Source organism: Phyllostomus discolor, chromosome 13 (assembly GCF_004126475.2).
Source record: "Phyllostomus discolor isolate MPI-MPIP mPhyDis1 chromosome 13, mPhyDis1.pri.v3, whole genome shotgun sequence".
NCBI classification, from domain to species: domain Eukaryota; kingdom Metazoa; phylum Chordata; class Mammalia; order Chiroptera; family Phyllostomidae; genus Phyllostomus; species Phyllostomus discolor.
The window spans coordinates 23,736,088-23,763,451 of NC_040915.2; the positions used below are offsets into that span (position 1 = coordinate 23,736,088).

At 48.1% G+C, this 27,364-nt stretch overlaps 1 protein-coding gene across 3 annotated transcripts in view; it reads left to right on the top strand.

Moving 5' to 3' along the window:
- GALNT10 (polypeptide N-acetylgalactosaminyltransferase 10) overlaps nucleotides 1-27,364 on the top strand; it is a 180,234-nt gene that overhangs the window by 87,235 nt on the left and 65,635 nt on the right. For all 3 annotated transcript variants that reach the window (XM_036014108.1, XM_028528499.2, XM_036014109.1), the window contains exon 4: nucleotides 14,154-14,320. In XM_036014108.1, coding sequence (XP_035870001.1) covers nucleotides 14,154-14,320 — 167 coding nt within the window. The remainder of the gene's footprint in view (nucleotides 1-14,153; nucleotides 14,321-27,364) is intronic.

A 27,364-nucleotide genomic window follows, 5' to 3' on the forward strand; every position in this document is an offset into this window, starting at 1 on the left:
CAGGCTGTACCTGGAGCTCCGTGGGAAATGGATTTGTTTTTATGGTTTGGCAACCATACCCACAGCATCCACAATACCCAGATCAAAGGGCAGGGATCCGGAGGAGCAAGAGCATCAGAGGCAGTGGCTCCCTGAGCCCAGGGGAGCTGGTGGCCGAGGTTCTATTCACGGACCACCACCTTTCCCCATGGGCATATGGCCTTGGTGGTGCTGAGGGCTTGAGAACCAGGAAAGCCTCATGTTTCCAAGCATGCCCAGAAGCACAAGGGGAATCTTCAAGAATGGTGATGGAAGCCTGAGCAGGAGAGGCCGGGGGTGTAACAGGAATCGAGCTTTCCTGACCCGAAGGCATCGCCAGCTGTGCATCCGTGTCGGGGACACTAGGGACCAAAGGAAGCTGCTGGCAGAGCCCCTGCCTGTGATCTTGGGCTCCTGCCCTGCACGGCCACCTCATGGACGTGTCTAGAGCCAATTAAACTGGGAACTTAATCAAAGGCCACTGGGTACTTGTGTTAGAGTGGCCTTTCCCGCTCCGCCCCCAAGCTGTAGCCTCCTGAAATGCAGCCATCCTCCACTCGTTCACACCAGAATGACATGCTGTCAGTCTCTGCCTGGAACAGAGCTTAAACTCTCAAGCCTATTAGTTGTTTGAAACTGTCTCTGCAAGTCATCCGTTCAGCAAATATTTATCATGTGCCCACCATGGGTGCTCACAGTATGGACTAGGCCCTCGGGAAACAACACTGAACAAAATAGGCAAAATGCCCTTCCCTCTCTGAGCTTACAGCCCACTGGGGGGGGGGGTCACAAACAAACAATTATAAATATTAATTTTTCACATGATGATAAGTAATGTAGGGAAAAAAGACGTAGAGTAAGGGGTAGAGAGAACGATGGGACTGGGATGTGCTGCCCCCCCACCCCCGCCCAGAGGCCAGGGAATATGTCTATGATAAAAGACGTAGAGGAGATAGAGGAAGAAGGGAGGGACTTAGCCGGGCACTTCGCTGGCGGAGGAGCCCTGCAGGCCAAGGAAACCAATGCAGAGGCGCTGAGGTCATCACACTGGACCCACCTTACAGAGCCCAGGAGGCCAGGAGGAGAATGGTGAGGAGCAGGACTAGAAAGGTGTCAGGGGTGGTCAGGGCCTTGGGGGGGTTTGTCTCTTATCAAAGCAAATGAGATGGGAAGCCCTGGAGGGCTTTGAGCAGAGAGTGACCTGGTCTGATTTTCCTTTTCAAAGCACCTTGGTTGCAATGTTAAGCACAGACTGTAGGCGGCCAGGGGTGGAGGCAGGGGAAGAGTTAGGACGTGTTTACAGCAAGGCAGGGAAGTGGCCGTGGCTCGGACCGCAGTGGCAGCAGCCACAGAGCAGCAGTGGCCACGTTCTAGAAGATGAACACAACAAGAGGGACTTCCAGACAGTGAGGATGTGAGAAAAAAGAGCGGAGTCGAGGGTAACGGCAAGGTTTTTGCCAGAGCCACTGGGAGATGCCCTTGACAGGAATGCAGTCTTTGGGAAGACGAGGTTTGGGGGAAACCAAGATTTGCTTTCAGGCAAGTTCAAGGCGTTATTAAACATCCAAGCGATTGTGTCGAGTAGGCAGATGAATGAATGGTGCCACTTGTGAACAGTGGAAATGGTGACAGGATCCTGTGCTGATTGCTGTGTTTTTATTGTGGTTTTAATTAACGCACTTTCCTCAAATAGCAAGAAATGCCTGAGGCACAACAGACGTAAATCTGAGCAAGTCCCAAGACCAGCCATGGTCCGCGGCAAGGTCGATGGCATTTGTGTGCCGTGTTCAGGGCATGGCGAGGGTGATGCCCACCTTCTGCGGTGGAGACGGATGGCTGCCCCTCCCCCCTGCACACACACAGAGCCCAGGGGCTTTCTCCAGAGAGCAGTAATAGGCTGGGAGGACATGTTTGGTACATGTTAGCAGTTTTCACCCTTTTTACCGTAAGTCATGTGGTGGAGTGAGCTTGCTGGACACTTTCTAAACGGAGTACTTTAGGATAAGATTAGCGGCCAGAGATGCCCAGGACGTGGTTGATGCAGACTGCCTAGTTTGACAGGTTGTTAGCCAGGCAGTTGTGTGGGGAGGGGGAGCGGCAGAAGGGGAGGGACTGGAGCCTGAAGGATTTGTGAGCTGCGAAAGGAAAAAAGCCCACGTTTCTTTGGAGCATCCCTGATTTTGGGGGAGCCTTAAATCGGCCCTCTGAAATCACATGGCTCCTTTCAAAACAACGGTCTTTCTTTCAGCACAACAGTTATTGATCCTTCGGACCCAATGTTGGCGTTTAAAGGTACTCATAAGCCTTAAAGTGGCAGCCACTAAAATTTCTCAAATCAAGTTCTTTTCTGTAAGTTTAAAAATGGGTTTCACTGAATTCAGCCTTTGGGTTGAAATTGGCTCACAAGCAAAAATGGCTGCCTGTCAACCAAGAGTCAAACGGGCATGTGCCCCAATGATTTATGTGGGTAGAAACCACCCAGCACCCACATAAGCTGATATGTGGTTTGAGGTCTTTATCATTTCTGCAAACAGATGCATTTTCTTAGTCTAATAGAAATGGATGCTGCACTCGCCATTAATAGTAACGTTTCCCATTTATCATGTGTTTATGTACCAGGCGTCGTGTTGAGTGCGTTACCAGCCTGGGCTCACTGGTTCCCACTTTGAGGTTTTGTGTGATGATCCCTTTCATCCTCTGTGTTTCAACATTATCTCCTCGTTTACCAAAGCATTGTCACAACTGTCTGTGATTCCAGCCTCTCTGAAATTGTATCAAATGGGGTTCACCAGCTCCCTTTTCCAGATGTAACATACTGAGCCTGGGAAAAGTTCGGCTCTCTGCTCCAGTTCACACGGCAGTAGAAGGCAAAGAAGACTCAAACCTTGATCAGACACGTGCTCTTTGTACTGCGTCGTGCCCAGATTGAGACCCGTTCCTCACGGAGAAGGAGGGAGATGGGCTTCGGTTTTTGGTTTTGCTTTGTTGTCGGTATATTTCTTTTAAAACAACGTATAGTTGACACTGTTACAAATGCCCACCCCCCCCCATGTTCAAGGGAGAGACATTGTTTTTAAATTCTCGTCCTTTGTGCGTGAAAGTTCTTGCAGGCAGGAGTGGCTGGATAAATGGACATAGCCGGCAGACTGCACATGTTGCGTTTCCTTTCCCTTGCTGAAGGCAGTATGCTCCCGTCCCTGAGCAGACACATGGCGCTCAGTAAAACCGGCTACAGAGATGAGTTTGATTGCTAAGTGATGTTGGCCTTCAAAGGGTTTAAGTAAAAAGAGAGCAATGACCGGAAGATAGAGGTGATTATCAATTCCCTCCCTTCATTGAGATGGTATCAAGGACAGCATGGTCAGACAAGCACAGCGCAGCTTAGTTTAGGAACAGTCTTACCTAGAACAAAACCTAATCCCCTCCCAACTGGAAGCCTCCTTCTCCACGCTGTTTTAAGGGGAGAAAGCAGTATAGTCCTCCCCACCATATACACACCCCTCTCCATTCCTAGTTCTGCCCAGGTAGTGAATGGTAACAGTTTAGCTTTCTGTAGTTTTTTCCTTTGTTTATGCAACATAGACAGGCATGTGAAGAGGTTTGGGGTTTGGATTTGTTTCCCAAAAATGGAGCTTTTTACTTTATTCTGTAAGTAGCTTTTTATTCCACAAGTAGCTTTGTTTAGCATTATGGTCACATTTCTAAGGTGTTTCTAGCAGCTGTATAGTATTCCACAGGACTACAGCCACCATTCTTCTGTTGGCGGGCAGACAGGTGCGGCAGGCAGGTTGTTTCCAGGCCTTTGCTCCTGGAAACAATGGCAAAAGCATCCTTGAACGCATATCTTTACATCTTTATTTCTTCTTTCTCCTCTTTTGTGAATCGTTAAGGAGCTCGACAAGAAAGCCCATGTCCCAAACAGCATTTGCCTGGCAGCCGACATCTAACCGAGATCCGAGGTGTGGGAGTTACGGTTATCATTTCATCCTGGTGATCCCAGGCAGACCTTGTTGATTCCTGGAGTCCCTCCTTCCTGCTGGCAGCCTTTAGTTAATGTTTGAGCATGTGGGACACATTGCCTGTTGGGTCTGCAGGAAGACCGGTTTTATCACGTGGGACAGCCAGGTGAAAACTGTCAGATTCTGCTGTGGGCTTCTTAAAAGTTTTTGTTGTTGTTTTCACAACTGTGTTACAGCTAGATGTGATCTGAACAAAGGGGTTTCCAAAATGTGAGTTCAAAGGGGAAGCAAAGACAGCACAACCAAGATCCTTTAAAAACTGCTTGATCTGAAGTCCCTGGTGCAGGTTAGGGGGTGAGAAGCTGACGATGAATGGATGGTGCAGAGGTGCCTAATCAATATTCATGAACCTCTGTTATTCTCTTACCTGTCTGTTGAGGAGCGGAGCGGGAAGAGCAGCTGAGTGCAGCAGGTTCTCAGCAAAACCTCCCGATTGCAAAAGGACCTTCGTAAAGATGCCAGCCGGGGTTCAAACTGTCACACTCATCACCCGGCCCTTCTGACTCCATGGGACTGTGCTGAAGAGAACCCAGTGCCCGTCTCATCCCCTCTCTAAGCCTTACCCCCGAGTTTGGAAAACAAAAGGGTCGGGCTAGGCCCTTCCAGCTCCAAACCAGCCCAGCAACCATTCATCCCCTGTTCGCATCTACAAGGCTCAGGGCTGGGCGTGCAGGCGTGCCACTCACAGCACCTGCACTCTTCCTCTTTCCAGGCTGTTTTCATTCTGTTTTCACCTCACACTCACGTGCAAGGAGGAAAAGTTATCCTAATTTATTACTGCCTATATTATTTGTCTGTTCCTCCACTGGACTCTGCATCCCATGGGACAGGGACACAACTTGTTCCTCACCATTGTGATCCCAGGGCATAGTACCGTGTGTGTCACATAGTGGGTGCTCAGGAAACATGTCCTGACTACGCCAGTGGTTGTGGGCATGAGCCAATGACGACGACTTGAGCCGTGAGCTGGCTGAAGCCTGGGCACCGAGAGTGGGACCCATGTCGACAAGAGCAGAACTCTCACCTGAGCCTTACTGAGGCTGTGCGCCCTTTCCTGGGATGGCTGTCCCTGACTCCCAGAGGGCTGAAGTCGGGAGCATCCTCTGCTGTGAGTTCTCCACCTCTGACCCGTCTCCAAGGACACACTAGCTACTTCTCCCTCCGCAGGGCTGTTTTAAATGTATAGCCTCACCTAGTTCTCGTGACATTCTTGTGGTGTTCCCATCCCCCTTCCACAAGTAAGGAAACTGAGGCTTGGCAAGGGGTAGAACCCTGCTCTGGTCTCGCAGCTATAGAGTGGCAGTTGGGATTTGAACTCAGGTCCAGAGCACCCTTAGTTCTTTAGACACATACAGTGTCAGGTTTGTCCATTCGGTTGACTTGCATTTCAGTTTGGCCTGTGGACGGTGTCCCATCCCAGGGAGCTTATAGTTCCCTTCAAAATGGTTGGATTGTTCTGTTACAAAGTTGACTCGGAGAGAAGGTTTTTGCCATGCTTCCCTTTGATTTTGATTTCTTGTGTGTTCTAACGTTCCATCGGGAAGCCCTGAGGATGCATCTTAAGGGCCTGTGTAATGAGGTTCATCTTTGTGTCCCGAGAGCTCGGAATCCTTTAGGGAATATTAAATTGGGGCTTCTCTGTTACAAGTGAGCTCAGTCATCTCCTAGCCCTCCCGCTGCCTCCTGTCCCCCACTGCGGCCCGGAGCCCAGGCCACTTTCTCCCAGTCGGTGAATGAGCAGAGTTCCGGTCCTGCGGCAGGAAACGAGGCTGCGCCCTTCGGGTCGAGGTAACTCCTGGGTAGCAGTAGTTTCTGCCTCTGTCCTTCAGGAGCCACCATTAGGTCCAAAACAGATTCATTCAACTGAAAGGGCTTACAGGTCATCCAGTTATAGCAGCAGGGATGCTGTTAGTTACAAGTGACGGGACCCTAACTCAAACTGACTTAAGAAAAGAAAATACATACTGGTTCGTGTGGCTGAAAAGGCCAGGAGTAGACCTTGGCTTCAGCCTCATCTGGATTCGGGTCCCTCAGTCATGCCAGCAGGAGCCTCGCCCTCCAGCTGCTGGCTCAGTTTTCTATTCCGGTAACCATTTCAAGACAGGGAAGAGTCCACGCAGGGCCCCGGGCAGACCAGACCTGCATCCTTCCGTGTTCGGCTTCAGCAGAAAAGAACCTGCCTCCTTCCCACTTGTCTCAGCAAAGAGTTACTCTGACTTCCAGATGCCCATCCCTGAACCCATCCCTGTGGCTGGGGACCTGCAATGCTCTGATTGGCTGAGCCAGGCTCCTTTGCCCACCCTCAAGAAAAGGCAAGGACCTCCCCATAAATCGTATGGAAACGAGGGGTGGGAGATTCCCCCAGGAAAGTCAGGATGCTGTTACTAGAAGAACGGGAATACAGGACTAGGGAAGGAGTTCAAAGCAGGCACTCGAGACTTGCCCGTCCCATCTGTCCAGCCCCTCCCTGACATAAGGTCCAGCAAGCAGAGGGGACCTGCTTTTTTGCATGGCAGAGAAGGAGCTAGAAGCCAGGGCTTCAGACTCCTACTTAGTTCCCTCCATTTTTGTTTTTGATCTATTTGCTCTTCTTTTTGCTTATGTAATTACTAGCACGGATACATTATCCCTGTAAAAATGGGATGTATAAAGGGCAGATGCTATTGACCAGCCCTTACCAGCTGTTTGATCTTAACAGCTTACTCTGCTTCTCTCTGCCCTGTTTCCTCTTTGTACTGGCGGCAATGACAGCCGCTGCTCCTAGGAGCAGTGGGACAGTTAAGTAACTTAATGCATCTAAAGTGCTTAGAATGTTTCTGGGGATAAAGGACATTCTTCACAGATGTTTTCTGTTATCATCATTGTGGTCCTCCACCTTCTTTTTCAACTGCACTTCAGTGTTCTACAAGTTGAATTTTTCACATTTGTTTAAGCTTTCCCCATTGACAGGTATTGTTTGTACCCCCGTTGTCACTGTTTCGGTGTCAAGGAACGCCCCCACTCGTGCCTCTTTGTCCTCAGGCTGCACGCCTCTGCCTCAGCTTTGCCCTGTCGAGGAGGGACCTCATCGGGCCGTGAACCCAGGAGTGTGTGTGCAAAGGGTAGACTGTTTCTCCCTCAAGTCCTAGTTGGGAGGTTTGAAACTCCACAGGTGTTTCTTCTGTGGTGCCATCTGCGGCCAGAAATGGTGAGCCGAGGGGTCCTCGAGGTGGATGCGTGCTGGAAGTGTCACCGTGTCCCTGCTGTGCCCTCTGGGAGGGCATCGCTCTGCCTGACCCCGCCCACAGGGGCATCTTCCAGGCATCTCAGGAAGCCGCGCTGCACCCGAGAAGGCACAAAGATGTGGGTGCCGGGCTGCCGAAACAGATGCGTGTCCAGAGAAGAGCGCAGAGGCCAGCCCAGCTGTCAGCTTTGGGCAGGGCGCCGCTGTCATTATCAGTTGTCCTTTAGCCTTTCCGTGTTGTCCAGACTTTTTTTACACCGAGCAGCTACCACTTCTCTCATCAAGAATTACACACATACAAATGTTATTTTAAATAGATACTATCTAGATTTGAGTCCTGGATCCAGGCCACTTATGTTTCTGGGCTCTATTTTCCTTATGTGGAAAATGGGGGGAGCCCTCCCTGGGTCCCCTCCCTCGCAACCTCAGGGGTTGGTGCGGATGAGAGGAGGGAGGGAGAAGAGTGCTTTGTACGCTGTCCTACAGTGAAGTGCAGGGAGGCGGAGGTGGTTATTGTCTGGCCAGAACCAAGCCAGCCTTTTTCACTGGGAGCAGTGCCCTAGTTTCCCCTTCCTGGAGACCACAGTCTCTGTGGTCCTCTGGAGGCATTGGCAAGGGGATGCTTTGTGTGTGCCGTACATGAAGGAACTGGGCATATGCCACAGTGTTGTCATCTCAAGACACAACGTGCAGACAGGTCTTAAACGGGGACACTTCTCAGATGGGGAGGTCACTGTGGTGGGTGGTCGGTCATCTTCCATCCACCATCCCCAGGCCTTCTCTGTCTACTGGGGTCTGAGGCCTAATAAGGGGAAGAGAAACGGGGCCTTTTGCACAAGCTCCCAACAGGAAGGGGGCCTGGAGGCAGGTCTTCAGAACCTAGTGTCCTGGGTACTAGAGGGATTCATTTTAGCATGTCACTTTTTTTTTTTCACTTAAACAAAGAGCCTCTGCTAAGCTGGGATCAAACTGCTGGCTGGCACACATGGCAAAAATCAAAATGCCATTTTGTGCTTGTTTAGTAAATAAGTGGATAGATGAATAGGAGAGGGAGAAAAAGAGAGGAGACCAAAAGAAGAAGAAAAAGGCACACGCTCAGGGTTGCAATTCAAGCCAAACCTTTTATTCAAGTTCTGAATAATCTCTAATTCCATGATTGGATTAAATTAGAAGTGAATTTAGTCTATTTAGTTTACTGCAGTGTTGTTTAATTCCCTCCCTATATGAAGGTGTTGCGGTGTTATCTACTGGCAGGCTCTGGGGTCCAGTTCTGAGGTTTCAGAGAGCCTGGGCTCTCTGCTGCGTAACAGCTCTACTGTATTCACCCTTTGGACTCCAGGCAGTTTATTACAGCTGACCACACCTCGCCCCCGCCCCAGTGCTGCTTCAGTCAAGCAAGCCTCCTGTGAAACTGGATGGAAGGCGGGACTTCTTGTAGAAAGCAAGATGTTGCCTGTTTTTCTTGGCCACGGAGAACTCAGTTGAGTTAAGGGGAAGAGATTTTTCAGAAGAGGTGCTTTCGTTTATTTGTGAGGGCTGATATAATGAAGTTGGAGAAGGCTGGCTGAAATGATCAAAGGGATGAGAGAAGTGAGGAAAGGGGCGGAGAAGAGCTGTGTGAAGCCTGGATGAAAACAGTCCAGCCAGATGGGCGAGCAAGAGAGGACATGCGAGAATTCCAGAGGTCCCGAGGGGAAAGAGAGAGACTGACGTGTCCATCAGAACTGGACTGCCAGAATTAGAGGAGTCTGGTTCACACAGCTGGAACTGAGCTCACCGCCAGAATCCCAGAATTTAATCCTCTACCCCAGCTTCTATTGGTGCTAGCAGAGAGAATTTGAAACTCGGGCAACCGTAAACCCTGATCCACTTTTCCCCCAATATTTCTTTTTTTTAATCTTTTGTTTTATTTTTTTTAAGATTTTATTTATTTAATTTTAGAGAGAGGGGAAGGGGGAGAAAAGAGAGGGAGAGAAACGTCTGTGACGGGTTGCCTCTCGAGCACCCCCTAGTGGGGACCTGGCCCGCACCCCAGGCATGTGCCCTGACTGGGAATCAAGCTGGCAGCCCTTTGATTTGCAGGCTGGCACTCAATCCACTGAGCCACACCAGCCAGGGCCAATATTTCTTTCTGAAAATTATCAAACATACAGAAAAGTTGAAAGAATTGTACACAGAAAGTTCATGTTCCCACCATTTAGATTATGCAATTAACATTCCTCTACTGACTTGATCATGTCTGTCCATCCCTCTTTCCCTCCATCCACCCATTTTATTTTTGATACATTTCAAAGTAAGTTGCCAAGAGACCTGGGCACATCCTGACAGTTAAACAGTGCATTGCAGTGCCATACAAAAGGAGAGATTCTGTTATGTGCATTACCCCAGACGTCGCAAATTTTCCCCCCAGACTTCTTACCAGTATTGTGAAGCTCCCTCCCATGATGCTTTTGAGCTCTCAACTTCAAATGTCTCCAGGCACCTGGAGGTAGCAGAAGTCAGGGAAGCAGCCCTGGTACACAGCTGTGGGAGTGTAGAGAGCTGAGGGCCCAAGCGCACCTGTCCCATACAGAGAGGCATCCACTGTCAACTCCAGCCCATCGCTGCCACGTGAGACTCATGGGGGTTTCCATGTCAGACCTTTCCCTTTTTAAATGTTTGCAAATGATGTTTACGCACTGGGCAAAGGGTATCTAGGATGACTCCTTATGTGTGAGTTTTCGAACTGCCATAACACAAAACCATACACTTAGCAGCTTAATCAACACAAATTCATCCTTACAGTTCTGTAAATCAGAAGTCCAACTTGGATCTCACTGGGCCAACATCAGGGCATTGGCTGGATATTCCTTTCTGGGGGCTCTAGGGAAATCTTGATTGTCTGCACTGTTAGCAGAATTTAGTTATGTGGAGTGAGCATCCCGTTTCCTTGCCAGCTATCAGCTGAGGACCATTTCCAGCTTCTGAAGGCCACCCGCCTGCCTTGGCTCACAACGCCTTCCTCCATCTTCAAAGCCAGCAGGGGTGGGTCAAGTCCTTCTCACACTTAAAATCTTTATTCCTTCCTTCCCATTGCTCTAACCAAGCCAGAAATGTTCTCTGCTCTGAAGGACTCCTGAGTTTGATTGGACCCACCTGGATAATTCGGGTTTCTCAAAATCATCTTAAGCTTCTTAACCTTAGTCACATCTGCAAAGTCCCTTTTGCCATGTAAGGTAACATGTTCACAGCTTCTGTGGATTAAGGCTAGGACATAGGGACTGCTACTCTGCCTACCTCAGCTGATTTCTGGATACAAGATTTTTCATTCCCTTTGAGTCTGCCTGGTCCTCAGATCACCTCTTCTGGGCCCTTGTGAAACCTCCTAATATTCCTAATGAAACAGGTTCCACAGATAGAGAGGAATGAAGGACAAAAGGAATCTTGTATTTCCTATAATCACTGTTAGCAATAATGTTGATACTATTTTGCTGAAACTTATATACTATAGAGAAAAAAACTAAATAACTGTGTTCATGTTAAAAACCTAGATTTTAGTCCTGGCTGGTGTAGCTCAGTGGATGGAGTGTGAACCAAAGCATCGCAGGTTCGATTCCCAATCAGGGCACATGCCTGGGTTGCAGGCCACGGCCCCCAGGAACTGCACATTGATGTCCCTCTCTCTCTCTGTCTTTCTCCCTCCCTTCCCTCTCTAAAAATAAATAAATTTTTTAAAAATCTTTAAAAAAATCCCTAGATTTTTAGCAAAAGAGATAAAATATTTAAAACCAGACTGACATTACAAGAAAACTACATGCCAATATCCCTGATGAATATAGATGCAAAAATCCTCCACAAAATATTAGCAAATAAAATTCATCAACAGATAAGAAAGATTTTACATCATGACCAAATAGAACTTAGAAATGCAAGGTTGGTTCAACATATAGAAATCAATCAATGTAATATACCCAATACTATATTAACAGAATAAAGAACAAAACCCATATATGGTCATCTCATTAGACACAGAAAGCATTGGGCAAAACCCAACACTTTTCATGATAAAAGCATTCGGCAGACTAGGAATAAAAGGGAACTTCCTCAACCCAGTGAAGAGCATCTGTGAAACATCCATACTAACATTATGTTTAATGGTGAAAGACTGAAAGCTTTTCCTCCTAAGATTAGGAACAAAATAAGGGTGTCTGCTCTTGTCACTTCTGTTCAACATTGTACTGGAGTTTCTAGCCACAGCAATTGGACAAGAAAAAAGGCATCTCAATTGGAAAGAAAGAAGTAAAAGTATCTCTATTTGCAGACGACACTCTCATATATGGGAAATCCTAAGAAATCCACACACACACAAAAATTAATATTAATAAATGTGTTCAGTAAAATTGAAAGATACAAGCTCAGTATACAAAAATCCATTTTGTTTCTCTATATGAGCAAGGAACAACTTAAAAATGAAATACATATTTACTAGACATTTATTTCTCCAAAGAAGATATACAATTAGAAAACTGCAATAATGAGATACCACTTCATACCCACTAGGATGTCTATAATCATAGGAATGACAATAACAAGAGTTGGTAAGCACATGTGGAGAAACTGGAACCCTCGTAATTGCTGGCAGGAATGTAAAATGGTGCTTCTACTTTAGAAGACAGGTCGGTAGTTTGTTTTTTTTTTTTAAGAGTAATCATGGAGTTACTTTATGATCCAGTAATTATACTCCTTGGTGTCTACCCAAGAGAATTGAAAACATGTTTGCACAACGACTTGTGCATGAATATTTATAGCAGCATATTTGTAATAGCCAAAAGGAAAAACAACCCAAATGTCTGTCTATTAATGAATGTGGCATATCCATCCAGTGGAATGGTATTGTGCCGTGAAAAAGAATAAAGTGAAAGAACCAGACACAAAGACCACATATTGTATGATTCCGTTTATGTAAAGTGTGCAGGATAGGCAAACATGTGAAAACAGAAAGCACGTTAATGGTTGCCAAGGACGAGGGGAAGGGGATAATGGGTGGTGACTGCTAATGTGGGTGGACTTTCTTTTAGTGGTAATGAAAATGTCCTAGAGTTGGATAATGGTGATAGTTGTATGACTTTGTGATTATCTTAAACACTAGTAAATTGCATACTTTAAAAGGGTGAATTTTGTGGTATGTGAATCACATCTCAGTAAAAGGAGATGCAATATAAAGTTGAAGTTTAGTAAAACTCTAACCCTAAATATTAAATATAAAATTTCAGCATAAACGTATGACATGTCTACTAAAGTATATTTCTAGCTCCAGCCACCGTGAAGGTGTGGAAACCGTCACCAAGCCAGCAGTAGTGAGTGCCCTCAGTGCCCAGTGTCTGAATGGAGGTACTGATGGTATTAAGGAGCCAGGGTTCCTTGGCAGAATGGCAGATTCCAAGTGAGGGCAGGAAGTGTACCAGTTAAGCCTGGGATCTCCTGGGATCTTTTATCAGAAAGCAGAGAAGCTATCAGTACTCTGTGGTTATGTTGGAAGGACGAGGAGCCAACTCGAGAAGACTCCCTTGGGCTAAGACAGGCTTTTTGAGAACCAGTAAGAATAATACTTACCCTGAATTGAGACATTAATTATGTTAAAATGTATGAGTTCATAATGAAAACCACTAATTGCCATCTTTGGGGAGTTCTGGGAAACAAAGTCATTCTGAAACAAAGAATCAAGAACTTGCACTGTCTTTCCTGTACTTCGGGGTAACCAAATAGTTAGAGTGGTTGTTTTTCTTGATAGAAGTATTCCAGCCAGTAAGTGAAAAGTTATAGAATTAGAATATCATCGTTTTTGCAAACCCCTGATGAAATAAAGGATTCATCCATTCACCAACATCACAAAAGGAAAGATAACTGGATACTGCATATTTCCCATGGAATACTCACACCTTTGAAAATGTTTGCTAGAATATTTCATCCAGTTAGGTCAAGCACCTAGATCTAACTACCAGTTTACAGGAACTGGGGTTGGAGGGTGGACAGATAAACAAACATTCAGAGAACCACAGCAAACCAAGCAGCAAAATGCAGACTATGGGCAATCCTATAGGACAAGTGACCCCGTTTCTTCAACAAATAAACTGTAAGAAAAAAAGAGACACAGGAGACATATCAGCTAAAGGCAGTGTATGAACCTCGTCTGGATCCTGATTTATACAGACCAACTATAAGAAGACACAAGAAGACCCAGGAAATTTGAACACCAACTAGATATTCGATGATAATAAGGGGCTACGGTAATTCTTTTCGGTGTTGTAATGATATGACAGGCCCACAGGGCAGGGCCCCCTACCCTGAGGCTTACCACGGGGCTGAGGAAGGGCAGAGCGGAAAACGTGCCCTTCACTGGGAGAGCCTGGACAGGGAAAGAGAGAAGGGGCTGAGCCAGTGAAGCCCAGTTGATTCTTCCAAACTCATGGATAAAGGGTTTCTCCTCCACTGGGATGAATGTGCAGGGTGGGGCGGGGGGGGCGGGGAGAGTCCAGAGCTGCTGAAGGGCTCTCTTCCACATGGGGTCGTGAGGATGGGCACCCATGTTCATATCATGACTGAGGCTTGAACACGGTAATGCGTGTGAAGCACGGAACCCCCGTGCTGCTCCATCAGCACTGGCTGCCCTTGTTTTGGGTCGTGTGTACTTATCCCCGTGTACTGTGTGTACAGGGGTTGGAGGCAAACAGGTGCAGGTTCAGGATGCCAAGTAGAAGAGGTTCTGGAGTGGCAGAAGTGTCTCCAGCTTTCACTCATTCCCTGAAGGCTGGAGAGGGAGTGGGATTTGCACTTAGCCAAAACATGTGCCTGAGTTCTCTTGGCAAGATGAGCGCTGAACCTGTCCTCTCCCTGTCCCCCGTGTCTCCCTCTAGCTGCAACAGAAAACGCTACCTGGAGACACTCCCCAACACCAGCATCATCATCCCCTTCCACAATGAGGGTTGGTCCTCCCTCCTCCGCACCGTCCACAGCGTGCTGAACCGCTCACCCCCGGAGCTCATCGCCGAGATTGTGCTGGTTGATGACTTCAGCGATCGAGGTAGGGCTCATTCCGCCCAGCTCCCGCCCTCAGTGCTCCATCCTGGGACTTCCTTGCCAAAGGGGTGGCAGGTTTTCCCTTCTTCAGCAGCACCAACATAGGGGCCGCCATTTACTGATGCTTGCTTCTTGCTTGCTCTGCGCCTGGCCGTGAACCTGACACTGTATGAGCATTGTATAGTCCTCGCAGCAACGCACGAAGTAGGTTTTATTTTTATCCCATTTTTATCTCTACAGAAATGCATTAAACTGTAACAGAAAACTTGATAAACAATAGCTCAGACAAGTAAGGATTTCTTCCTTAGTTAATCATTCATTTTGTAATAAGATTCAGGATTGGTACAGCTGCTCAAGGCTATCACCAGAGAATGAATCAGGCTTCTTTTTTTCTGCCTCCTCATCCTCATGGTCACAGAATGGCTGCTATGGCTCAGGAAGAAGGAAGGAGGGCGAAGAGAACAAAGCTTCTTCCTTTCAAGACTTTGTCTTCTTATTTTTTTTTTTACATACAGTTTTCAATGTTTTTTTTTAAAGATTTTATTTATTTATTTTTAGGGAGGGAAGAGAGAGAGAGAGAGAGAGAGAGAGAGGGAGGGAGAAACATCAATGTGCGGTTGCTGGAGGTTATGGCCTGCAACCCAGGAATGTACCCTGGCTGGGAATCGAACCTGGGACACTTTGGTTCCCAGCCCGAGCTCCATCCACTGAGCTACGCCAGCCAGGCCTGTCTTCTTATTCATGAAAGACTTTTGGCCACAATTCTGCCATCTGAGCACCTGTATCTGCAAGGGTGGCGGGACCATAGGAGTGTTTTGATTTTAGTAGAGGTAGGAAAGTGGATTAGAGAAGGTGTTAAAAAAGTAGTATCTGCCATGCCGTTCAACAATAAGGAAACTGAGACTCAGAGGTTAAGTGTCTTAGCCTTGGCTATACAGCTTTTACATGGTGATGTGGTAACCAGACCTTGTCTGTCTGTCCCCAAGCATGTGATCTTAGCAACTGTACCACACTGCCTTGCAGCCAGTAGCTTCAATTTTTGCATCGAAGGTTTCACCAGTTGCAGAAAAATCAAGAAGCATCCTCTCCACTGCTCATATTCTGTCGAGGTGCTAATCAAGGATGAAGAGAGGGAGTCTGAGTGCGCTCCAGAGCGAGCAAAGCTGACCTCCCTGTTGACCCATTTTAAGACCACGTTCTTAATTACATGCCTTTAGTAAGAGGCCTCAGTGGTGTGTGTGTGTGCGTACACATCCTCTCTCTCTCTCTCTCTCTCACACACACACACACACACAACTTCAGTTGCCACCACCTCTAAAATCCTTCCCTAACTCTTGACCTACACTCATTGTCATGAAACCATTTATTTTTCCTTCTTAGCACTTACACTGGCAGAATTAAAATACAAATGAGTATAACATGTGAACATTATGTGTGTTGATATTGGCTAGATTGCATGTCTCCCCTACTAGGCGGTACCTTCCAAGATCAGGGGCCACCACACTGGCCTTGTTCACTCAGCAAGCACACGTGTCCCATGAGTGAATGATCAGAGTTCTTTCCCTCTGTCCCCTTAACACTTGGCCACCATGGTTACATAGCATCTAGTACCTTGTATGAGATGTATTTGTGTCCCTGAAGTGAGGTCCATGAGCCCACTGAAGCCCGGGGGGTGTCTCCGGGCCTCCACAGCCCTGTTCTTTAGCAGAGAGTCTGGCAGAGGTTACACCTTTGACGCTGGCCCTGCCACGTACCAGACCCAGTCACCTGACCTCTGTGCTCCAGTGTCCTCCTCTGTGGGCAGCTGCGACTGTTAAACAAGTTTTGGGTAAAGTGCCTAGGACAGAGCCTGGCACCTAGTGAATGTTGGACATGAACACTGGGGCTTGGTGTTATCGTTGTTGTTATTGACATCACCTGTAACTGACATCACTTGTGGCTGGTGGCAGGAGGGGAGTCAGGGTGGACACACAGACATGGAGATGCAGGCACAGTCTTCCCACTTCTGTGGGTGAAAGGGCTTTGTGAATTGTCAAACATTGAACAAATGTTCTGTTGCCTCACCTCCCACCTGAATTAATTCCTGCCCATTCGCCATGTAGGCGGTCATTTGAATGCACCAGGTCCATACATTGTCCCATTTGTTCTTGACAACGACCTCTGAGGAAGGCCTTGGGGTCCTTGGGTCTCTGATGAGGAGCAGAACCCAGAGTCACGCAGCCAGTGAGTGGCACACCCAGGCCTGGAGATTCAAAGCCCAGGACCCTTGCTCTGTGTGTTGGCGTGTGCCCTTGAGTCAGCTCTGACTCCCGGCGACCCTGGGACGAGCGATGGCCGCCGTGCCCTGTCCTCAGCAGCCCTGCTCAGCTCCTGCAGGCTCACGCCTAGGGCTCCTTTTATGGGGTCCGTCGGGCCCATATTTCATCTCCCTCTCCTGCCGCCTTCTATTTTCCCAGCGTTATTGTCTTTTCCAAAGAGCCCTGCCTTTTCTTGATGTGCCTGAAGTAGGACAGCTTCAGCTCTGTCATTTTTGCCTCCAGTGATATTTCAGGCTTAATTTGCTCTGGGACCCACTCGCTCATCTTTCTGCCAGTCCAGGGCATTCGTAAAGCTCTCCTCTGACATCGTATTCCGAATGAAGCCGTTTTTTCCTCTTTGCCTTCTTCACTGTTAATTTTCGCTTCTGTACATAGTAATTAGGAATACGAGGGTATATTCTTCTCCCACTGCCTTTTTCTCCCTCTCCTGCTCCCCTGTTCCGGTCTCCTCTCCCAGTGTCAGCCTTCTTCCAGGCTGGGCCCACCACCCATTGGCTCGCAGCCGGACCGTGAAAAGCAACATAAATGGGCGCATTGCTCATGTGATTACTGGATTTCCGTGTACCACGCTGCAACAGCAGAAACAGCCTCTGCTCCTTGGAGCAAACAGCCAAGGTTCTCCGTACCCCTTGGGGGGCGCTGTGAGGGGTATGGAGAACCTCATAGGTGCAGGTGGGGTTCAGGTGTCCCTCCTGGCATGGTCTGTGTTCGGTTTCTGAAAAATTGTTCCGCTGCTTAGCAATGCATGGAAACCACAGGTGTATCTCGGCCTGCTCGTTTGACAAGTGGGGACCCCAAGCCCTGGAGCAGTGGGCACAGCCAGCTGCTAGCAGAGGAGACAGGAAACCCATCTCCAGGCTCCGAAAACAGTCTGGTCCTTCCTCGCCATAGCTTGCTGTGTGAGATATCCGCAGAAGCGCGTTTGTGATTCCTTTCTGTCCCCAGGGACACTTCTCAGTAAATTACTTTTCTCTTGTATTAAAGAGCAAACTTCCTGCTAAAAAGAGCTCATTATCAAGGACAGCCAGTCCTGTACCCTAATGGTTTGCACCTCTAATATCGCAATTTCCTTAAAGTTATACTCGGGGATAAAAATAACATGACCGCCCACCCCCACTCACTCCCATAAAAAAAAATGTAACAATCTTGAGAAAGAAAAGGTCAGTTTTATAAGAATGACATTCTCCAAGTGCATCTATTTCTCCAGAGAGCAAAAATATTAATGCAGTGTGGTGCCACACCCACACCCCAACAAGATAGATAGGAGATTGATTAACTACTGTCCCATTTCTCAGGTGACAGTGAAGACCCATGTCCCTGATCATTGCCCCATCCTCTCAGTGAATCACGTGTAGAACCCGGAGGAGAACTCTCACCTCACCATCCTCCATCCTGCACATCAGCCGTCAGAGCTGGCGACTGGCATTTTTCAGAAAAACAATCATTATTCCTGTTTCAAGAAGCAATTCTCAAGGCAGCTTTGGGGGAAAACTTACTCTGCAGTGATTGCTTTAAAAACGAGACGTGGGGGAAGTGGAGAGGCCTGTCTCAAGCGCAGCGAACGCGGGCCTTTGCAGGAGGCGTTTCTCTGGGCCGTGTGCAAGTGGCAGTTCCCCGAGTGGAAATTCATAGGCACTAACTACGGGCCGTGTTGGTGCTGCCTGGCTGAAGGCATTTTCCTCTGAAATGAGTCTCCTCCAGGATCCTCGGGGCAACTAATTGAAATTCAGCGGAGGGTCGGGACCTTGGGTAGGAGACGAAATTGGAGCAGACGAGTTCTCGAAATAAGATCCAGAGCTCTGTGCAGGCAGCTCCAGGGACCAGAGTGGAGGCAGACGCCGACACCGGAAGAGCCCTGGTGTGCTTACAAATAGGCCACTGCGCATCCAGGGGTCTCCAGAAGCTCTTCAAATGTGTGAGCTGTGCTTGAAGATTGGGGGGGGGGGGGGTGCATTCTGCACTTGGTAGAGATCGGTGAAGGCGTCAGGTGGCAGACTCTCCCCCGTGTTGCACTGTCCACTTGGGAGATTTCTATTAGGAAACACAGAAAGCCCTTTGGTCATTTGTTTTTTGTCTAGAACTCTTGTCCTTCCCCTTCCCACTTTTTAACAGGGTTGATTTTCTAGAAAAATTGGATATGTAGTCCATAGGAAGGATGTTATCTTTGGGTGAGCTATAGGGGGCCTGGAATGATGAGGTACAGAAAGGAAAGGCTGTGGTATAAGCTCACTGATAGCATTTTCCCCACCCCAACTTTCTGTCAGCAAATAAACAAACAGAAATGTACATAGGGCCCTAGCAGGTGCGGCTCAGTTGGTTGGAGCATCATCCCGCAAAGCAAAAGGTCGTGGGTTTGATTCCCAGTCAGGGCACATGCCTAGATTGTGGGTTTGGTCCCCGGTTGGGGTACATATAAGAGGTAGCCTGTCACTGTTTCTCTCTCTCTCTCATCATTGTTTCTCCCCCCCCTTCCTCTCTCTAAAAATCAATAAGCACATCCTCAGGTGAGGATTAAAACAAATTTTACATGTACGCAAGGACGGATTCCCCAAAGGGAACTCCTTAAGCAAGTGTTTGCAGAGCTCTTGGCAGACTGGGGGCAGTGAGCCGTGCTGGAAGGAGCATGGACACGGCAGGCCCTTCAGTTCCCGTGGGGGAGATGCTCACCGGGGTCCCAGGCCTCTTTCCACGATGGGCTTGGTAACTCGGGCAGCACGCTCACACCACGCCCGTCGTGGGACACGTCACAGGAACCTGTTTGCCCTGACCCGATTTTCATTTCAGCATCCCTTGACACCGCCCCACAAGCATCCATTCTTCAGTTCCTGTCGTCTCTCTCACAGCCGTGGTTTGCTGCCGGTGTCCCCACAACTTGGGGTGGCCATTCTCCATGGTCAGCTTAAGGTTGCTTGTTTTCTGTACATTAATCCTGGTTGAATTCATACCCACGTATTCGACAAAAGTCATGGAATGACTGTGCTGGACTCTGTACTTACTGGGTGCTGGGGACAAGAGCAGGAGTAAAGCAGACTCCCCTTCGTTCGAAGGCTCACTTCCAGCAGGGCAGGCAGGCATAGGGAGGGCAATCGTGAGGCCGTGGCGCACGGCCACTCGGGGGAGGTCCAGGTGCTGCAGAGCACAGAGGAGATCAGGGAGGACTTCCCTGAGACAATTCCAGTCAACTCAGTCCTCAGGGATAAGCAGATGTCACTCCTTGGGGCAGGGCAGAGGAACAAGGTTCCAGGCAGAGGGAATGGCACACAGGCTGGGAATCCAGGGGAAAAATGTGGAAAATGCAGGAAGAGCCGTCTGTGATCTCTTCACCTGCTCAATTACCGTTAATATTCAGTGTCCCCCCCCATGTTTGTTTGTTTGTTTTAGGGACTTGATTTTTAGAGCATTTTAGTCCTCCACACTCCACATACACACAGCCACTCCCACACTGCCCCTCCCCCCCTAGTGTCCTGTGGCTGCACTGGACTGGTTGGCACCTTCGTTGTAACTAATGAGCCTGTGTTGACCCATCGTGATCACTCAAAATTCATAGTTTTTATTAGGATTTACTCTTGGTGTTCTATGTTCTGTGGGTTTGGACAAATGCATAATGACATAGAGCCACCGTTACAGTATCATACAAAGTAGTTTCACTGCCCCCAAAACCCTCTGTGCTCTTCCTATTCGTCTTCCCCTTCCCATAGCCCCTGCCAGCCATCTGCGTTTTCACTGTCTCCATGGTTTTGCCTTTCCCAGAATGCTTCATGTAATTGGAATCCCACGGTGTGTAGCCTTTTCAGATTGGCTCTTTCACTTAGGAATATGCATTTAAGGTTCCCTCATGTTTTTTTATGGCTTACAGCTCCTTTCTTTTTAATGGTGAATCATATTTTATTACCTAGATGTCCCACAGTTTATCTGTCCACCCCTCTACTGAAGGACCTCTTGGTTGCTTCCAAGCTTCGGCAGTTATGAATAAAGCTGCAATAAATATCCGTGTGTGTGTTTTTGTGTGGACAAAAGTTTTCAGGTCACTTAGATAAATACCAAGGAGCACAACTGCTAGATTAGAGCATGTTTAGTTGTATAAGAAACTGTCAAACTGTCTTCCAAAGTAACTGAGCCGTTTTGCATTCCCATCAGCAGTGATCAAGAGTACTTGTTGCTCTGCATCCTCGCCAGCACTTGGTGTCATCAGTATTTTGGATTTTTGCCATTTTAACAGGTGTTTAGTTGTATCTTATCACCGTCTTAATTTGCAATCCCACAACAACATTAGCTGTTGGACATTTTTTCATATGCTTATCTGCTATTCGTGTATCTTCTTTGGTTCCCAGTGTCTTTATTTCCATGTTCTTTTTCATACTCTCCCAACCCCGCTCTAGTTTCACCCCAAATGAGGTGACTACCTTTAACAGTCTTGTATGCATAATAACACTGATATGTCACAGCATGTGACAACTGCTAATACTCACTGAGCATTTACTGTGTGCCAAATACATTCACTCGTTCATTGTCACAGCCCGATCCTGAGTTCCGTCATTCCCAGTGTGAAGACCACTGGACTCAGTCTCAAATGTCTTTTTTCTACTTAAGATAAAAAAGAGGTCACAACATCTTTAGCCCCATTTACAGATGACAAACTGAGATGCAGAGGGTAGGTAAGTGGCCAATGTGCACTAAGCTCAAAGAGGCAGAGCTCTGCTTTAAAAACCTGCATTCTGATCCTAGAACCTTAACCCCTAATCTTTACATGGTATTTTCCCCTTTTAATGGGATCATACTGCACACATTACTCTTTTTTTTCCTACTAATGTATAATGGATATCTCTTGGGTCAATAGAAAGCTAACTCATCTGTTTTTTAATAGATAATATCCCATAATGTGAATCTACGTTTAGTCCCCTTACATTGCACTTTGTGTAGCAGACATCCAATCATATGTAAGTTTATACCCCTGGTTTCTTTCATTTAACTTCAACAATCATTTTCCCTTGTCATTATGGAGTGACGATCACTTCTCTCGTCCCGAGTCAGTGGTGAAACAGAAAGAGGAGTCGGATGACCCGGAATGGTAGCTGTGTTGCTGGGCTGACCTAGAGAACACGACACAGATCTGTTCCACCCGCTTCCCTCCCGAACCAGCTGACCCGGGGAGGCGCCCAGCCTCGGAGGACCTCTGGGCCCCCCTGGCGGGGAAGAGTCTTCGCCAAGGAGAGCATCCTAGCAAGGAGAGGATAAAGTAGGCCGTGCAGACAGAATGACAGTCCGTACACCACATGCACTGCATGTCCTTCCTCCCAACCACCCAACACGTGAAACACGGTTGCCAGGAGTGAGATTTGAGGGCAGGGGAAGTAGGTGCAGTCCTACAGATCTCGGAGAGAGTGGTGGTAGGCGGTTTAAACTGCTCACTTGCCTTAGAGGAGCCTCCTCCTGGTTACTCATCCCGTCTGACCGGACGGATTGAGCTGCCCACGATGGGTTCTGTCAGGTTAAGAATCCCACGTCTTCAGGATCACTCTGTTGGGCATCTTCCCACTAAGAAAATTCATAGGCTTCTTGAGTCTCTTCTTTAATATCTTTGACATCCTCAGGCTTCCCTCTCAGACTCCAAGGGAGAGAACTGCTAAGAAGATTTAAGCTGTTACTGAATATCAATTAGTTTATAATGAGGGAAATCTACAAGCCTTTTGGTGGATATCTGGCAGGCACACAGAATGCACGAGTCAGTGTGTTTATAGGATATTTTGTGCATTTTATAAAAGCTTAGGATTTTGTGACTCAAGCACCATATAAATGATTTACTGGGATAGCAAAAAAAAAATCAAACAAATCACTCAGATTGCATGTGAAGCATCAGAAGCTCTGATACTTGGGGAAGAACCGTTTCTGCAGTGGAAAATAGCCGTGTTATGTTTTCAGGAAGGTGATGCTTCTATTGAAGCAGGTGAGCCTTCTAGGTTTTAAAAACTTGGCACAGCAAAACTGCTAAATTGCTGATATCCTCCTGATTTCCTTGTGAGGAATACAGTCTCACCTCTTCTTTTGTGTTATTGTTTCCTTAAAAACGTCGTGGCAGGAAGCAGAATCCAGTGGGGCAGGTTATTGGAGGCCCTTGGAATAAGGTCCCCAGGGAAAGAGTCACATAGCTGTCCCCCCCTGTCATCATCCAAGGCTCCTGGGTCTTTCTCCTGGCTCAGGTCTGATTGAATTGGTATTTACTCAGGGTCTGGGGGGAGAAATTTGATACCGAAGTAGAAGTAGGATCTGGTACGGACCAGCCGAGCCCCTTTCCCATCATTCACATTTCACTCCGTAAGTGGGGAGCCGAAAGGCTGGTTTTTTCCACATCACAGAGGGGGATGGACATAGTAGCAATAATGATACCACCACCCAGCACAGCACTTAACTATGTGCCAGACACCGGTGTAAGCAATTTAAACATATATCTGATTTTATGGGAAGCCTCTTGTAGCCAATATTCACCTAAAGGAAAAAATCAGATTTAGCAGAAAGTTTAAACCAAACCAAAGTACAAGAAATTCACATTCTCTCCACATTCCACTGCCTAAATAAAACAACTTTAGGGTAAAAACAAAAAAAAACTGTTAGGTAAAGATATGAGATGCTTGGCCATGACATTGGATACACGTTCATTTCTCTAACAGGTATGTTCCACTGCTTTCATTCACCATAAATATTAGCCAGAACCTCTCAATGCTGTCGGGTCTAGAAGGTTGATGAAGCACATCTGCTCAGAAGTAGGCACTACCTGTGACCTGCCCAGCGCCCAGCACACGGGCAGCTGCAGAACGACGCATCGCACAGTCACTCACTCTTCCCGGGGTCCCCACAGAGCTGCCAGCCCCTGCGCCTTTCAGTCCCGTCTGTGAGAGGCAGCCACCTTCCAGCGCCGATTCTGGTTTGACTCGAATCCAGAGACACCTTCAGATGTCTCAGTGTAAACACCGGAGGCTTAAAATGTTACCAATGTTCATAATCAAAAATAGGAAATGCTCGACAGCTCTGAAGATCAAAAAGGCCACATCCTTATGTTTCTACATCACTTACTTATTCCAAAAATCGAAAGGAGGAAACCGTAGCAGTCAAGCAATATAGAGTTCATGGGCATTGGAAGTTTAACTTCCCTTTTCTCTTTTTATTCTCTCGCTTTACTCTCTCAAATAGAAAAATCTCCTGTAATTTTTGCATCATTGTATAGAATAAAGAAGCAAACACTAACCTCCCTTCCTCTGTGTGATGCGGGGACATTGGCTCCTACTAAGTGCTATTATCAGATGCACACTGCCTTTTCCAACCTCAGGGTCCTCGTGTGTACTCAGGTCCTTCTCCTGAAAGACCAAAATTCTCATTCCTCCCAGGATAATGGAAAAAACTTAATTTTGTTTGCTCCATCAACGCAGCCCTCTTCAGAGATGCCCACGTTATTTATGAGCAGCCAGGAGCCCTGAATAGCCAGTAACTCCCACCATCTCCTGTTTGTCGTCTGCTCCCGTGGGTCACAATGAATGCGGTTTACTGGGCATCGCTAACGATCTGCAGTGAGGGTGAGAACAGCTGGGATTACAAGGCTATGTTTTCTGCCCAGAGTTCTCAGAACCTGTTAGGTTTTTTTTTTGTCTGTATGCTGTCAAAATATATGGTCTAGAATATTCTAAATAATAGCTGCACTCCAGCCGCTGTTCATGGAAAACTCAAACTAACAATTACCTTCCCAGAACGCCCGCAACAGCCAGCACGACTGTGGCGACAGGCGGGAGGGAAGACCAGCTCCGACCTTTCTCAGAAAACACGTCTCTGCTGCCACAGGACGGAAGCGGCGCTCATTCACGAGTGGGTGGAACTGACTTGTAAATAGACCCTCTTCCTGAGCGGAGGTTACTCTGAATGGGCTCTGTAGTAGATGCGAACTGTCTCCTTCCCGTGTTTTGGCCGAGGGAAAATGGGGGACGCAGTCAGTTCGGTGAACGGCTCCTCACCTATCACCCGTCTCTCGTGACCGACCCCTGGGGGAACAGGCAGTCGGTAATACCAGCCAGCTGTGAGGGCGGCTCCAGCCCTCCGGCGGCGGTATCCCCTCTTCATGGCCATGGTGATTCTTCCAGGGGGCTGACCTGTGGTGCTGGCCAAGCCTGACCTAAATCCAGATGTACTTCAGGCTGGCTCCGCCCCTGTCCTCTCCCCACCCCATAAACCAGCGCCTTCCCTGCTGGGTAAACTAGTCGGCGTTGGTTTCCATCACTCAGGCACATGGTCGAAGTTCAGTAAACAGTCCTCATTAATGATGCTGTGGTGGCGGCCATTATTATTACTATTAACAGAAACTCGGGATGATGAGCACCGAGCTGCCCCATCTACCTCAGTGTCTGGTTATGGTGATTAGATGAGACTGGAAATGTGAAAGAGCCTAATGAGCCGAAAAGCAATAGGATGCTGTCAACTGCAAGAGGGCACTGATTTCCGTGGAAGGAAAGGACCCTGGGGAGAACCCTCTAGTCAGGTGGCCAAGGAGAAAGAGGCCTCAAAGGCAGACAGCCCATGCCTGGCGTGTGACCCCCAGTCTCCAGTTCCAGCTGGCTTCGTGCAGTGGTTCTGAACTCGCATCCATACTGACATCAACTGCAGAGTTTGTTAAAACGCAGGTACCAGGGCTTACCCACAGACATTCTGATGCAGTGGTTCTGGGATAGACCCGGTAATCTGCATCCTTGACGGGCACCTCAGATCGTTTAGATAGTGTTGAAATGAGGCACAGACTCGGCAGGCACTGGGTGGTGGGAACCGCAGGCCATATATCACACAGGGACCAGCTAAGTTAAGGTGCCTTTAGCCTCGGCCAGACCCTGTTTTCCAGGATGCCTTGTCATAAATACTTGTCGCACAGGAACAGGCCTGTCTGGATTTATGGCCCCACGTTTAATTTCAACTGCTATTCATTAATCCTGATGATCTCACTTAAATTATTAAACAGTCATATTCCAATTTCGAGGGCACTAATTACATCCTGGAGAGGCTGTTATTATCTGGATGATCACATGCACTGCAGTGAGCCGCCACCAGGCCATTTTCTCCCCACTCATCAGAATTTTACCCTTTTTCAGGAATTGCTCTCGTTGCTGAGTGTGCATGTTTCTCGTACGACAGGATCCCGGAGCTGAGGAGTTATGAAATACCAGAACAGGGGTTCTCAGATGCTGGTGTGCCTGAGAAGCACCTGGAAAGTGTGTTTAACACACAGGTTCCCGGGCCCTTGTCAGCCACGGTCCAGGTTCTCAATCAGGGTGGGGCCCGGGGAGGTACGTGATGATGACGGGCTCCCAGGAATTTTGGTGCAAGTGGTCCTGGGAGCCCCAGGGCGAAACTGAAGCCCAGAGGGGGGAAGCTCCCATTCAGAGCCCCACAGCTGAGCCACAGCCTATATCTCCGCCCCACTGTAGGGATCAAATGAGATAATAGATGAGAGAGCACTTTGGAAAGTATTCAGCGCTATAAATACGAGGAGGCACTATTATTTTCAAGCCGGAACGTCCTTATGACAGAAATGGCCTGGTACTTTCTCTCTAAATTACCATAATCACCTGTTTGAGGCCCCAACCAAGCCCATAACTCTAAATTCACCGGGCATGGAATAAATTCCTCCTGAAATGTCCAACAAAAAATTTTTTTTGATGTGAAAATGTGCTTGGGTCTCTGCCTGGTCCTCAGTCGAGAGCTCCCCACCTTTTCTGTTGTTACTGGTCCCACCTATTCTGGGATAGACCAGCATCTCCTACAACCTGGGGGTACCTGGTTTAAAAGCCCTGCTCTTCAGCACACTGATTTCTGGCCTGTCAGGGGACATTTAAAACTCCCCTGTGGGACTTCCAGTCAAGATGGAGGCATAGGTAGACACACTGCGCCTCCTCGCACAACCAAGATAGGGACAACAATTTAGAAACAGCATAACAACCAGAACTGACAGGAAATTGAACTGAATGGAAGTTGGACAAGCAAGAAGTTAAAGTAGACACGTTCATCCAGACGGGTAGGAGGGATGGAGTTGGGCAACCAGGTGTGGGTCCCAGCACAGAGAGCATTGGGACCAGGTGTGTAAGGCATCCGGGGCGCACAGGACCACAGGGGGTGGACCCTGAACACACAAGCAGCAGCTGGCAGACCCCGACCGAGGGGTGGCAACCAGCAGACCCAGAGAGGCGGGAATTGTGAAGCAAGGCCCTGTGCACAACCCAGAATCCCAGCGCTGGGAAATAGAGCCTCTGGGCATTGATTGAAAACACCTGTGGGGGTTGAGGTGCAGGGAGAGACTCCGAACCTCACAGGAGAGTGCATTGGAAAGTCCCATGGCATGCACAAACCCACCCACACGGGAATCGGCACCAGAGGGGCCCAGTTTGCTCAGGAGAAGCAGCAAAAGGGACTGAGATCCGACAGAGAGCAGAGTGGGCACCATTGTTCCCTCTTGGACCCCGCCCCCGCATACAACGTCACAACCCAGCGACTGGGGTGCCCCGCCCTGGTGAACACCTAAGGCTCCACCCCTCATACGTAATAGGTGCGACCAGACCCCCCCCCCCCCAAAAAAAACCATGCCTCAAACAGGATTGAAAGCTCCGCAATCCGTACTTTTAAGCGACCAAGAGATAGCCAACCTATCAGATGCACAGTTCAAAACACTGGTGATCAGGATGCTCACAGAATTGGTTGATTTGGGT